The following is a 14,578-nucleotide window of genomic DNA, read 5'->3' on the forward strand; positions in this document are numbered from 1 at the left end:
CATCGATAAGGTCATTCTTTCTCTCAACCTTATGATCAAAAGGTATGAGTATATTCTTCATTAGTGGCATATGACCTGTTATCTCTTCAAATTATGTTTATATTTCATTCAGAATTAAGGGGTTTAGTACTAGCTTTGCATAACTGCATCATTACCAAATGATTCTTTGATTCTGTATTCATAGATTTTTACAACACGAATGTATTGCTAGAACACACACAAAAAAAGTTCATGACTGAACAGAATTTGAAATTCTTCTTTAATTACTTGTATGTATGTACATTCACAAAAGAATATCCATACACAAGCACTGTAATACAAAAAATGAGGTCTTCAGGACACCCTTGGCACAATCTTATTTATTTATGCAGCACACATGGTCATAAATGGGCAGTGAGTACCCAACCCCTTCACTACTACTCAGCAACCTGGCTGATGAGAGAAATTCTTTGTATGCCAGTCACTCAGTATTTTCTTGATAAGAGATTTAATCACATGATGATGGCCTCTTCCCAAGCCAGTATTAGCTATGGGATTCTGTTTCCTCAGAGGGTCCAATTTTACTTCCTGAAAAGACAACTTATAGATTCTTCCTCTGTATTCAGTGAATAATTTTGCAATAGCTTCCTGTGAAGTTTAGTATATTTTTTCCCCCAGTTTTCTGCTCAGCAGCAAGGGACTAATAGAACCTTCATAATTGCTATCGCTTTCATTCTCCTTTCAAACTGTTTCATTCATGTTCGAAGACTCAAAATCTTTTGTTGCCTCTTACCTGGAGAATTCTTTCCTGTTAAGTGCTTTCAAACAGAAGAAAATCCAGACCTTCTTGCTTCCTGTAACTGATATTCCTGTGGAGGCAAGAAACAGTTTTTCATCCTTTGTAAAATACAGTACTGGACTATAATTTTGTAAGGTAGTTCACATGTGTACTTCCCTTCTAAATTTCATATCAGATTTATTTTTCTACAGTAAAAGTGAAGTCATAGCTTTGTATGCATACTCCACCATCATTTTGTCAGGAGATTTTCACTTTCAGTCACTGTAATCCTCCTCAAGCTGACCTGCAGTTTTTGTAACATGCCTCAGTAGCCCTAGGAGGATTGAGAAATACCTTACTTTTACAAGAGGCAAAGGGTGTTTTTTTCATATAAGCTAGCTATTATCCACTGACAGCTGCTGCAAATCTATAGAGGGGAGAAAACAACTATGGGATTAGTTTTGTTATAAAATACTCAAAATGCCAAGTAAAAATTTCTATTGTTTTGCTTTCACGTAGTTTCATGTATCTAGTTATCATGCTGTCTTTGCAAAACACAAATATGTAAGAAATTCTAGCATCATTGATGAGGCTTCTGTTGCATGTTTTCTGCTGGAATTTTGATCTGTTGTATCTCTCTCTGAGATCTTGGTAACCAAGGGTTCAAGACTTTGCCAGGTAGTGATGATGTTTACATTGATATTCTGTTCCACGTTCCCCCACTGTCCAGTGTGAGTGATGGATGCTTGTCTTCTCAGTTTGAGAGTTTGCTTCTGTGCAAGCTGTGAACTCCTGCAGAGCTCCAGAATGCTAGAGCTCAGAGAACAGAGAAATATATGCTACATGTTTTGAATTCACATCCTGGAGACCATTGCTCAGGTTGTTGGTTAATATCAATGCCCTGCTGTACTGCAACAAGCAAGGCAGTGCAAAATGCCCCTTTTTACTGAGGAAAGTGGTTTATCTGAGGAATTGGAGTAGGAAGTGCTGGATGCTTCTGGCCGTGATCTACTTACTGGAGATCTAAATAGAACTTTCCTTTAGTTGTGGTGTTTCTGGATGATTTAGCTGAGGTTTTGGGGTGGGGTTTGGGGTTTTTTGAGGGTCAGAGAAATATGGAAAATTAGGTCCTTTTAAAAGACTTCTCTCTTCCCTGATCTACTGTATATTTAGGGAGAAGAGTGTGGATCTGCTACACAATGGTGAAGGTGCAATTACTTTGTAAAGCATGGAAGCTTTGGTATCCTATCTATCAAATATTTTCATTCCTGTACCATTACTATAGCTGCAAAATGTGGAGCTACATGCAATGACCTGAGGAAATGTAATCTGATTGTCAAATGTTATCTTACTAGTTTTGTGATGGGAAGAATGGTTCCTTAGTTATTGTTCAGTTAAGAGACCCCAGGACCCTTCTTTATGGAAATAGCGATATGTCAGCTAACAAAGTTACCCACAGCGTGACTCTATATAAAGAATTACTTGAAGAAAGAGAAAAGATGACAGATATGTAAACTAGTCGCCTTTAAGATAATATTATCAATATACTTGTTCAAAAATGTCTTCTCCATCACATTTCCATGGATTCTGGGGTCCAGATGAACTTGTAGGGTGATGTTTGCCTCTTTTAAAAGCACTTCCTCAGCATGTTTTAAGGAACAGAGCACATGTGTACTTTGGATCCTGCCAAGTATAGAAAAAACATCACTTTCCAATGCTTTGGTATACCTATATGCCAGTATGTACAAAAAGCTGTTGGTAAATAACCTTCCCATTTGTGGCAGTAACCACTTGTGTAAAATTATCAGTTTCTTTTGTTAGCTATTTAGTGCCTTCAGAATTACTCAGCTAACTGGGAAGTTGGGCAGCATATTTTACTACCTCACAGCTAAAAAAAAAATACATTTTCCAGTGGAGAATTCAGTAGGTTACATCTTGGGCAAAGAAGCAGGATAACTCATGTTTAGTTCTTACAGAAGTGCTGTAGGATTTCAATGCCTCAAAATGATCAAGACTGGTTTTTGTGATACCTAAAAATTATGATGGCTTTTTGTGAAATTGGGTGTTTATTTAAAGGGAAAAATTAAAAACCCACCAAAGGATCTCTCTGGTTGCTTCAAGTTCATATGATATTTACATTTGGTTCTGATAAGAATCCAACATAATGTGTAGAGAATAGTTAAATGAATTAGAATTTACTCATAAATGTTGTTGCTCCTTTAGCTGCATTGTAATTTTTATGATGTTTGTCACTCCAGCTTGATTTTCTTGTCAGTAGTCGTTTCATGTGTGAATCCTTTAGTAAACGATGCTTAAGATAGTGAAAAGATAGTGAAGATCCTCTCTCCCTGACAGCCAGAACATAGAAAGAATGACATATTTTTTTTCAGTTGGAAAATATTTGGTAAGCATTTATATTTAATGAATTGCAGGAGAATGAAGGTGCATTAAAATGTCTTCTCTGAATAACTTTTATGCGATTGACAAATTTGTAATTAATTAATAAACAGGTGTTCAGATAAAGTGTTTTAACAAGTAGTAGCTCAGTATATATGCAATTACTGGTTTTAGTGCAGTATTGAAATAAATTACAAAATATTTAAAAGCACAATGGTTTTTTAAGTAATTATTACTTAAATAATAAAGTAAAAGTAATTACTGCCTTTCAATAGGTTATATTACACCAAGAAGGCCATATGGATGATGGTCTAACCTTACAAAGATGTCAGCATGAGGAATCCCAGGCTGCTCGAATCATTCGCAATACTACAAGCTTATTCAGCCAGTTTATAAGGTACTTGTTACCATCTTGTATACCATCATTTTTAATTTGTTTGTTTTTTAAAGTATTCTGAAATGATAAGAATTTCTCTAACAGAATCCTTATTTCCTGCTTTCAAGTATTTTTATTTAGAAGCTATTGGCAATAGATTTTTACTGACTTAAGTTTGTAATTTTGATGAGTAATGCCATTAAATAGATAAGAGCAGCTTATTTAAGATTACGTGAAATCTAATACCTTGAAGCCAGAAGCAAACTGGATCATAATCCAGATTGTAGAAAACATGCTAAATGATCTTAGCGTAACTCCATTAGTAAGTATTCTACAGTAGCTAGAACTTCACAATATTCATAAAAGGGTTCTTATTTTTCTGTTTTTCTTGGTGGACCTAATATTATAGCTAACTCTATTCAAATTTGTCAAACTAATTGAAAGGGATATTGATGCCTAGTACTGTTTAGATCAAAACCATGATGGGAAACCATAGCAGCCCCAAGTCCATGCAAATAAACAATAGAAGGAAGTACAAAATAGATCTCTATGTCTGGGAGGAGAATACCAATTTATTGCCTTAAAAATCTGGGCTGAAACATTTTACCTGTACCTTTTTAATCACCCATTCTGTTGATCCTCCTACTTCTCTGTCACCCCTCTGATCATATCTGGAAGATGTAAAGATCAGAGGAGAGGTAGTTCTCTCTGGTGATCTGTATGCAGTATAACAGATTATATGCAGTAACAACAATTACGGCACAAGGATAACTGTCAGCTGAGAAGGTAGAAGGAACAACTTCTTAACCTCTCTCTCAGCTAAATTATTATGTGAGTATTCCTATACTTCCTGTTTAAACCAACTCATTTATTTGCACTGGAATGGATTTATGGGTATTCAAAGTCAATAACAGCATCTCAGAGACAGTGACTATATATTATTTTAAGGAATAATTAAAGTTGTGATTCTAAGACTTTAGAATAGAATCAATAGTATTACCTTCTGAATAGTATTTATTTTCCAAATCTTTGCTGTACTAGAGGGCAGTGCAGTTAGTAATAATACCTCAGTAAGAATTATCTGAAATTGGGCTGTTCCCCTAACTGTGTAATAGAACTAAAAAACTAATGTGGAAATACTGATGGCTCTTTCCACAGATCAAAACACCAAAGCCCTTGGATACCTGGGCATTATGAAACATGCAATATACGAGTACCCTATGCATGGAGTCAGTACTACAAAAGATATTAGAAAGTCAGGGAATTTAAACAATTTAATATGATACCAGACTTGCTCTGTCATAATCCTGGTTTATTGAGAAGGTTATATAAAGAGCTGCACTTGTTAAGTAGTTGCCTAATATCATTGCCACACGTGTGGCAGCATAATAGCTTTCTTTTCATGGAAAAATACAACCTTGGCCAATAACAAAACAAATGTGTTGGACATGAATATAATTTAAAGCAGTTTATCTAAATTTGCATGTTGCTGACTGAAGAGCCTTTGCATCCTTAGGAGATGTTGAATCTTAATGAACCATTCAAAAAATGAGCATGAAAAGTTACTCTATCACATTTCATCCCTAGTTTGGTGTTCTGGATTCAAGCCTCTATTTAAACTATATTATTTATGAAATAGATTTTTCCGAATCAAAATTTGACTTGCTTTTACCATATTAATGCACTTGCTTCAGCTTGAATTTTTCCAGTCCTCTTGAAGTATATGTTGTGCTTAAAAAGGTTTGTTCTGCTGCTCTGTATCATCTGGCTTGCCAATTTGTGCAAAACTGTTCAGAATGTTTCCTGTCATTTGATTTAGCTTAATTTTGACAGACCTTAGTTACCAATAAGTTTGAGACTTTACATGGAAACAGTTGTAAACTGATTGTTCTGATGAGGGATTTAGTATTCGGACAGTGAAGGGAGTTATAATGAAAACTGTCTTACATAAGTGGTTGTGTTTGACTTTTTGAATAATACCTTTAGCTATGTTAGTTTGAAAATATGGGGCATTTTGAAACATAATTTTATTATGCTATTTCTTTTGTTATTTTTGCTCCCCTTCCCTCAATTTTTAGAGTAAATTGTTCATGACATTTATCTCACATTACTAAACTTTTATAATAGCTCTTTAACAAGCAGCAATACAAAGATCTTCAATTCAGTGAAAGTTCCTTGATTCCTTCCCTATAGCTATTCCATACGATATGGTTTTTGTCTGAAGATTTTTGGGGTAAAATACAATTCTGTGTGAATGCATATTCATTTATAATTGCTGAGATCAGCATATAAGAATACACAATGAAATCAGTAAGAATGTATGTAGTACTGAAGAAACTATTTTTTCATAATGCTTGGCAGAAGTTTTAATTATTATGATCAAGTGGTCATCCTTGTATTACTGCCTAATAGATGAAAAATTAAAGAAAAAATAGTTTATAATTAAGAATTTGCTTCCACAGAACCCACCATATGAGACTGCATTTAAAACATTATTTCTTCAGTATCACAAGGGACTATGCTATGCCTTTGTACTTGTGCTGAGGATATAAAAACAGAGCCACCTCTGCCAGCAGTCAGCTCCTCCAAGCTTTATACTATTTATAATAATGAGTCAGAGTCTGAAAAATTGGGTTGTCACCCAAGATTGAGGAAATGCTTGAAGAGGAAAGAGACAATATTTTACTGACAACTGAGATTCTTTGAAATGCTTTATGTTTTTAAAATCCCACCCTTCTTTATTTCCTACATAGAGTTGATACAGAAGAGCTAATTAATGGTTAGGATTACTTGTTATTTCTGTATTCTTTGTCTAGAAGACTGGGGGTGTACAGCCTCAATAACTGCTACTATTTTAGTCCATCTGCACATTATGCCTGTATCATCAATAGGATTTAAAGTATCTAAACAAAATCAATTACTGTAAGAAAGGACTTCTGTACATCTTTCATCTGTTTCATCTTTTTGCTGACTTATATTGTTTCTTCTGCTCATTTTTTCAGTTTTTTTAATCATTCTCTCTCTTTACATCAGTGCAGAAAGGGAAATGTCATTCCGCTTCAGGAAGCTCTGAGCACTGGACACCTAAACAATTGATGTTTGAATGATTTGCAGTTCAGATTAGCTGTTGCTCATATACATATATGTCATATGTATAGCAAGACTTGATTTAGATACCAACAGAAAATAGGCTGCTACATAATACTGTAAATTACAGTGGGAAGATGACTAATGCCACCAGTCTGTCTTGTTGTTTTCCATAGTGGAAACAACAGAACGCTATCACCCTCTGCCCTGCCTGTTGAGGAGATGGCTCAGACTCTGCAAGACCTGATTACTTACTTCCAGCTTCCCGAAGAAGACCTGGGACATGAAGATAAGCAAAGCAAGCTTCGGTCACTCAAAAACAGACAAAATCTATTCAAGGAAGAGGTAGAGAGAGAAGAATTGTTACATTATTTTAATTTTAAGTGTGTCATGTTACAAACATTGAGAAGAACCTAATCATTATCATCTAGATGCATGCATATGATTTATAATGTAAAGTTCTGTAGCTGATATATATACACAGTAGACTGTAATGCCGTGTGTTAACTTGCTGTTATGTATTTTTCACTTCCACGCTTGTCACAGGCCACAAGCGTGCTCTCATAAAATTCAGTCTTAATACTTCTGAGCATCTTTAAACAGATGTCATTTTAAAAAGAGATGATTGTGCCAAGAAATTTCTTTTTCACTCTGAAGTTACACATTCTGGATACCCCAAATAAAACTGGGATCAATGATAGATGTTATTTCTGATGTCTTTTCTGTTCACTAGGGTGTGAAACAGGAACATTTTATCTCTAGAAACTGGAATTATGCTAGTTTTAGAGAAGGATATATATTACATAATTGTAGAATTGCTCCTCTCTGAAAATTGAATAACTACACTTCTGTGTAAATAGGAAATATATTTTACAATGTTTTTAGGCGTTTGGATTGTTTACAGGTTTTCAATACTGTTTTAGTCTCCAATTAAAATCTTGAAATCTTGCAAGCACAATAGTTTGGGTTTTTTTTATCTAAGATGGTGCAACTTTTAAATGCGTACAGGAAAAAAAAAATCTTTTAAAAGGACAACAACAAATGCTTTTTCATGTACAGTTCTCTTTCCTCTCTGTCATATGTGTTTAGGGAATGCTGGCACTAGTTTTGAATTGCATTGATCGCTTAAATGACTACAACAGCGCAGCTCATTTTGCAGGAATTGCAAGAGAAGAACATGGTACAGCATGGAAAGAAATTTTGAATCTCCTTTACAAATTGTTAGGTAAGTTCTTCAGTAATCTACTAATGTAAAAGACTAGGATATGTATTATTTATATTCTTGCTGCTTCACCACCAAAGGATACTTTGTGCGTTATTCATTCTGTCATGTAAATTATAGAATTTCTTCCATATACTTACTGATATTTATTACAGAGAACAGAGTTTATAGAGCAATGATACAGCAGAAAAATAAAGCTCAGCTAGGAAAAAAGATTGGTGCAGCATGCCAAATGTGTTTTTTGGGTTTGGGTTTTGGTTTGGGGCGGGGGGGGTATTATTAATAAAATGTAAATGTACCTGTGGCATGCAAATAGGTGTGAATTATTTTAAAAATTAGAAAAACTGGAAAACAGTCTTTATATATGAAGCTGAAGAGAAACCTGATAGTAATAGTCGAAACTTGTAGGTCTACTGAATCCGTGTTTGTCACTTGAGGCTTAGATTTAAATGGTAATAAAAATAATTACATAAAACAGAAATTAAGAGGGTTTTGGTTTTTTTTTTTTTTTTCCAGTTTCAGTGCCATGCCTTCTAGAGCAAACCAGAGCTCTAGATGCTCTAGAGCAAAGGGCCAAAATTATAGATTAGGAGAAGTATGTATATGTGTATTTCTTTAAATCACTAATTTGATACCTGAGTTTTGTAATTCCTCATATGGGAGAATCTTGTCTTCTGATGGAGTTTAAATACATTCTAATTTCATTACAAAGTTAGTCCCAAACCATAGTAAAATACGCAAGTTGAGAGTTAGGACAAGAATAAAAGAAACCAGGGGGAGTGCTTTGAAGCATGAGGTTATTCACATAGCACAGACATGCAGGTGCTTCTGGTGAAATCTCATTGCTTTAGAAGGTAATGAGATACCTTTGCCTGCATTTTAGTACAGTCTTAGGAGCTCAAAAAAAGTTTGATGGAGAAAAACCTCTTTAGTGCTATGTAGGCCTTTTCAGATTTTGTCTTGATTTTCCTCTGCAGGTACATCTTGAACACACTTGTTCTGATTTAATATTAAGTTAATGCTTTGTAATATTAATTAATGTTTCATAATAGAAATCTTTCACAATTGTATACAAAAGACTTTTTGGGGTTTTGTATGATCAGTAATAACTTCTAGTAGAAAAAAAACAGTATTGCTTGAAATACTTGAATGCTGATGAACTTTCAAAGTGCAGTTGAATAACATAGTGTTCTGTGCTGCTGAAGACGAAAAGCTAACCATTCAATAACATGTTTTAATCAAAAAGTAGAGCTAAAGAGCAGTACACCCAGCCTGCACTTGATCTTAAAACTTCTGCACTGACCTTCCCACTCATTGGTAGGAATAAATAGAAGTGTTTCAGCCTCTTGATCATGACTGCTTGACATTTGCATCAAACAAGGGTGGTGGATAATTTCTATTTAAATTTAACAATAAAATAAAACATAAATAAAACATCTTTTTGCTGAAATTCTTGTTTATCCAGTAGGTCCCCGTCAACTTAAAAAACCTACATGGTCTTTAGAAGTTATGTCAGTTTCTGATATTCAAATTAATGAAAATCTTAATTCTTTATTACTGTAACATATGTATATTTAGGATTTGTCTGTTTATTATTTTGTGAAGTTGTTATAAAAATTGTTTAAAATATATATGATTAACATTGGTGATCTTAAAAGATATATATAATTATTATAAAATTATACCTTGTGGGGTTTTTCCAGCTGCTCTCATTCGTGGCAACAGAAACAATTGTACTCAGTTTTCCAGTAACCTGGATTGGCTAATAAGTAAATTGGACAGATTAGAATCTTCCTCAGGTGAGACTCACTTTTATCTATGTAAATTAACTATAAGTATACCATACACAACTGTCTTTACATTATAAATAGAGCAGTTTTCCGTGAAAACAATGAGTGATAGAAAACAAACATACTGCATTATTTTTTTTTAATTGAGCAAAGTATTCCATTTAAACAGACATTTTTGTGGCATTTTTTGGTTCTGTACATTTGGGTATGTTCAGTACCACATCCAATCAGTGTCGAATGTGACTTTGGTGAATTAATGGATTGGGTCCGACAGTATCAAGACTACTGTCCCATCACTTTCGAATAACACCAGAGTTATTTGTGAGCACAAGTACAAATACCAGAGAGAGAGAGAGAGAGAGAGAAGGGTTTTTTTTCACTATGGGGTGTTCAGCAAAATATCAAAATACTATACAGTGCTCCCTACTAAAACCTTTATCTCTCTCATTGAAAAGAAGGAGCTAAACTTGCATTTTTCTTAAGTGGCTTTGAAATTGTTGGTTTTTTCAAAAGAAAATGGAAATTAACAACTTCATAATGCATTTACGTCTAATGTGGTTCACTTAGTCATATCAATACTCTAAAAGTATTTTCATTCTCTTTTTAGGCTAGAGAAAAGATAGAATCTCTTAAGATACTCTGTTATTTACTGAGCTTTTAGATTGTATTCAGTTGCGCAGGTGATTTAATGAGAGTGTTAATTCTGTGATCTTCATACAGGTATTTTGGAAGTATTGCACTGCATCTTGATTGAAAGCCCAGAAGCTTTAAATATTATAGCTGAGGAGCACATCAAATCCATTATTTCATTATTGGATAAACACGGTCGCAATTACAAGGTATGCCTGGAAAAACTAAGGTTGTATTGATAGTCTTACAATGATTTGTGGAAAAAAAACCACCAGAGGAATGTCTACATGAAAGTATGTGATTCTAGTACCTTTAAAGGAATAAAATAACCTTGAAGTACATCTGCAAAATTGCTTTGTTGAGATTTAAAAAATGTGTAATATATAATTGCCTTTCAGTTTCAAATACAGCAAATTTGTATGACAAGCAAATAGTTAAGAAATATTGATAACCAGTTAGAACTTCAAATTTGCTGAGAAAATGAAGTGTTCTGGTAGCTGTAAACATGTGGACAGAGTAACTTGCTTTGTGATGCAGGGCTCTGCAGAAGCAGTGAACTACCATTGTTGTATCTGCAGAAAGACAGAACTAAATCCTGCAAAGTCATTCCTAACTTGAGTAATAATAATAGTAGCAGAAAAGAACAACATAAAATGAGAAATTGGAAGAATAATCTAAATATCTGAAAACACAGGTGTTCAGAAGAAAGAAAAAAATCCTGAGTTATATGAGAAGAAATGATGGTGGAAATTAATTTAGACATCAATGTACAATTTATTATGACAGAAGAAGGTGAACACAGTTTCTGGCTACAGTCAGGATGACATCACAACACAGAGTAGGATATATATAGTTTTATGTGTGTTTTTCTGATGTGAGTTTCCTTCCTCAATTAAAAATCTGTTTGAAGTACTGTTAACCTGGAGGAAGAGCAAAGACAGTTTTAGTGAGCTGAAATTACTGATGTACAGGAAAAGTTAATATGGAGTACCTAACCAACTACAGAAAAGGTAAAAGCAAGAGAAGTATTTTTAAGCATGGTTAAGGAGTATGAATGGATATAAGTAGGCATAAGAAAAAAGTTGAAATTACAGCAGTAAGTTTAGCTTACTATTTTTAGCTGTTAGCAAGATTATTGTGCTGTGCCAGTCACCTGCAAAGAGAACCTTTCAGCTGGAGCATCTTAATGTAGACCTCATAGTAAGAACTTAAAGCAGAAAAGGAAAATGTTGTATACAGGAAAAGAATTAGACTGGGTAACGTAGTTGTGCATTTCCATTTGTAATGTCTTTAAAAATGAGTAAGTAATGAAATATGTGAAGTAATGAATTTATTTATTCCTCTGGAAACAGTATATCTTGTTCTCCTGCTAGATTAGAAATTCTGCTATGATTTAGGAAATAAGAAACAGTAATACTGTTAACCAAAATTGTCTGGGAAATTATTGATTTGAAGGATTTTTTAAATGAAAAGCCTTGTGTCAGAAATATGGTCAGTGAGTGCATAGAGATTATTTAAATAGCTCATATGTAAATTCTGAGTTACTGATAATCATTAATCTTATTAAGACACTTTACAGCAGAGTACTCGTCAGAGTTCCTGCAGTTATTTAAGTTACTACCTGTACCCTTCTGTTAGAGGTTTCTGCCCAATAACAGAGATGGTAGAAAGGAAAATGCACAGGCTGGGACATAGCAAAGTTCATGATATATTAGCTTAAACTGGTGTTGAGGGTGGTTTTGTGCTAACCTACTGGGCAGAGAACAGGAGTGGCTAAAATAAATGTTCTGTTCTGCTGCTCCTTGTGTTGTACACCAGTTTCCAAAATGGTAATCAATAGTACGAAGATGGTTCTTTGTCTTGGAGATGCTCTCTAAGAGTTTAGACCATTTGGGCTCATAGCTCAATGATTGCTTGTCAGAGCTCAAGTGCATCTTTAAGCTTCTCTGTTTCGTGCAAAATGTGCAGCTCTGTCCCTCAGCATTAAACAACACTATGTTGCTGTGTTCTCTCTTCCAAAACCTTTTGCTCTAGTAATCTGTGGGAGAATTATGTCAATCTCTTTCACTTCTCAGACTATGACCAAAAAAAAGGAAGCTGAAATTTAGAATAAGATCTTTCTGAAACTGTTTTGCTTTATTGTGAATTCTTTTAAATTTTTTTCATTTAAAAAATAATTGGATCTCTTCACATATTGAGAACGTGCTTTCAGAACTGAATCATAAGCAGTCTGAGAATTGCAGTTGAGAATTGTCCACTAATTTTGCTCAGAAAGTTTCTTGGGCTGCAGTAAATTTCTCAAAGAATTTAATTTTACATTTCAAAGTTTTAATGAGATTTAGTTAAAAAAAAATTGTAAAGAGTTGACATACCGCTGTTCTAGCTTTGTTTTTTTCTAATTGAAGTGAGAATAAGGAATCTCAAAGGATGTTTTTTTGAGGCATTTTTGAAACCCTGTGTTCTGAATTTGTGTTCCATGAATGTTTGATATCCTCTATCAGTAGTATAGTCTACACTTGGTCCATATACGTGAAAAGTATTTAGAAAACAATAATGATAATATGTATTATATTCCTTCCTTTAGGTCTATTCTGAATGTAAATTAAGCTAACAACTGAATAATCATATATGCAGCTGCCTTTATGTGACTTTCTTCTGATTTTTTTTTTTTTTTTTTTTTTTTAGGTTCTCGATGTGCTTTGCTCTCTCTGTGTTTGTAATGGAGTTGCAGTTCGTGCCAATCAAAATTTGATCTGTGACAATCTACTGCCTAGAAGAGACTTACTCTTGCAAACACGTTTGATTAATGATGTGACAAGGTATAGTGACATGTTTTATTGTTATATTAGAAAAAAATGGAACTTAGATATCTTCAATAATTAATTGAAGAAAATACTGCAACCTAAGAGATGTTCTACAGCTTTCAATATTGACACACACACTTTAGGAAGTATTTCTGTATTAATTTCTGAAAAACCCATTTTTACTAGCAATATGGCAATTGTAATGGAAACTGTGCTCAAATAAAAATTGCTAATTAATAGTAAGCTCTGTTCTGAAATGGAAGGATGAAAGTTGCTTGTTCCTCGTTCAAAACAGAGCATGGCTTTACCTAATAATTATTACAGAGTATATAAACATACTGTGAATTACTTGTGTGTTTTAAGACGGATTTGATTTCCTGGCAGCTTCACTCCTGTTTTTTTGATTTTGGGAAATTATCTTGTTAATCCTCTTTTGACTATAAGTTTTTCAAAGCATGGATCCTATACTTTAGAAGACGATTCTACAGCAGTCTTATAAAGTCATAAAATGGGTCACTATTTTAAATATTATAAGCAAAATGTGGACATCTACACTCTTACCATATTTGCAAAGTGAATTTGATTGTTATACAGGAATATAACTCATATGTCATGTTTTATGTTTACACTAACTGGCTTACATTTTCTTCCTTTAGCATAAGACCAAACATATTTTTGGGTGTTGCTGAGGGCTCTGCACAATACAAGAAGTGGTACTTTGAGTTAATAATTGATCAGGTTGATCCATTCTTGACGGCAGAACCCACCCACTTACGTGTTGGATGGGCCTCTACTTCAGGCTATGCCCCCTATCCTGGAGGTGGAGAAGGATGGGGGGGCAATGGTGTTGGTGATGACCTGTACTCTTATGGTTTTGATGGCCTTCATCTGTGGTCTGGTAAGTACTTTGTTTACTTCCACTTACTCTTACATTTAGGTCTTACCTGCCTTTACTTTCAGTACCTGTTGTCCCGATCCAATGTCAGGGAAGGTTTCGATATGATCCCAGGAGCGAGATTAAGACACAAACGAGGTCAAATAGCTTTTATTATCAAAAGTATCAAAAGTGGAAAATGGTGGCGATAGGATAGAATGGAAGAAAAGGTAGAAATCAAGCAAGCAGTCGGGATAGGATTGCTAGGATAGTCACCACCACGGATCCAGCGGCGTCCTGTTGGTCCTCAATCTTCAGTTCTTTGGTGGTGAAGAAAAGCTTCCCACAGCTTGTCTCTATGGGTTTTTATAGGGCATATTTCAATGATGTCATGTGCTGCAGGTTTCGTTTATCACATGACCTTCCTGTGATCAACACCAGATCAGCTCCAGCCGGTTTCCTCCCCTGGATGTCTCAATGGCCTGGTAATCATCCTTATGGACAGAGGAGTGTCCTGCTTAAACAGGCCATCTTACAGACAAAGAGCTCGAGATAAGCAGTTCACAATTCCTTAAGACGATGGTCCAGTCCCTCACACCTAACAATCTTTGAGGCAAATGGTTCAGGATGACAATTCAGTC

The 14,578-nt window shown here is 34.6% G+C and overlaps 1 protein-coding gene across 1 annotated transcript in view; it reads left to right on the forward strand.

Annotated features, from left to right (window-relative positions):
* Positions 1–14,578, forward strand: part of RYR3 (ryanodine receptor 3) — a 253,363-nt gene that overhangs the window by 94,820 nt on the left and 143,965 nt on the right. Inside the window, exons 12-18 of the mRNA XM_049825231.1 lie at positions 3,430–3,551; positions 6,794–6,962; positions 7,707–7,842; positions 9,543–9,638; positions 10,350–10,468; positions 12,945–13,078; positions 13,720–13,961. Of these exons, the coding sequence (XP_049681188.1) occupies positions 3,430–3,551; positions 6,794–6,962; positions 7,707–7,842; positions 9,543–9,638; positions 10,350–10,468; positions 12,945–13,078; positions 13,720–13,961 (1,018 nt within the window). The remainder of the gene's footprint in view (positions 1–3,429; positions 3,552–6,793; positions 6,963–7,706; positions 7,843–9,542; positions 9,639–10,349; positions 10,469–12,944; positions 13,079–13,719; positions 13,962–14,578) is intronic.

The sequence above is a fragment of the Accipiter gentilis genome, chromosome 22, assembly GCF_929443795.1.
Source record: "Accipiter gentilis chromosome 22, bAccGen1.1, whole genome shotgun sequence".
NCBI lineage: Eukaryota > Metazoa > Chordata > Aves > Accipitriformes > Accipitridae > Astur > Astur gentilis.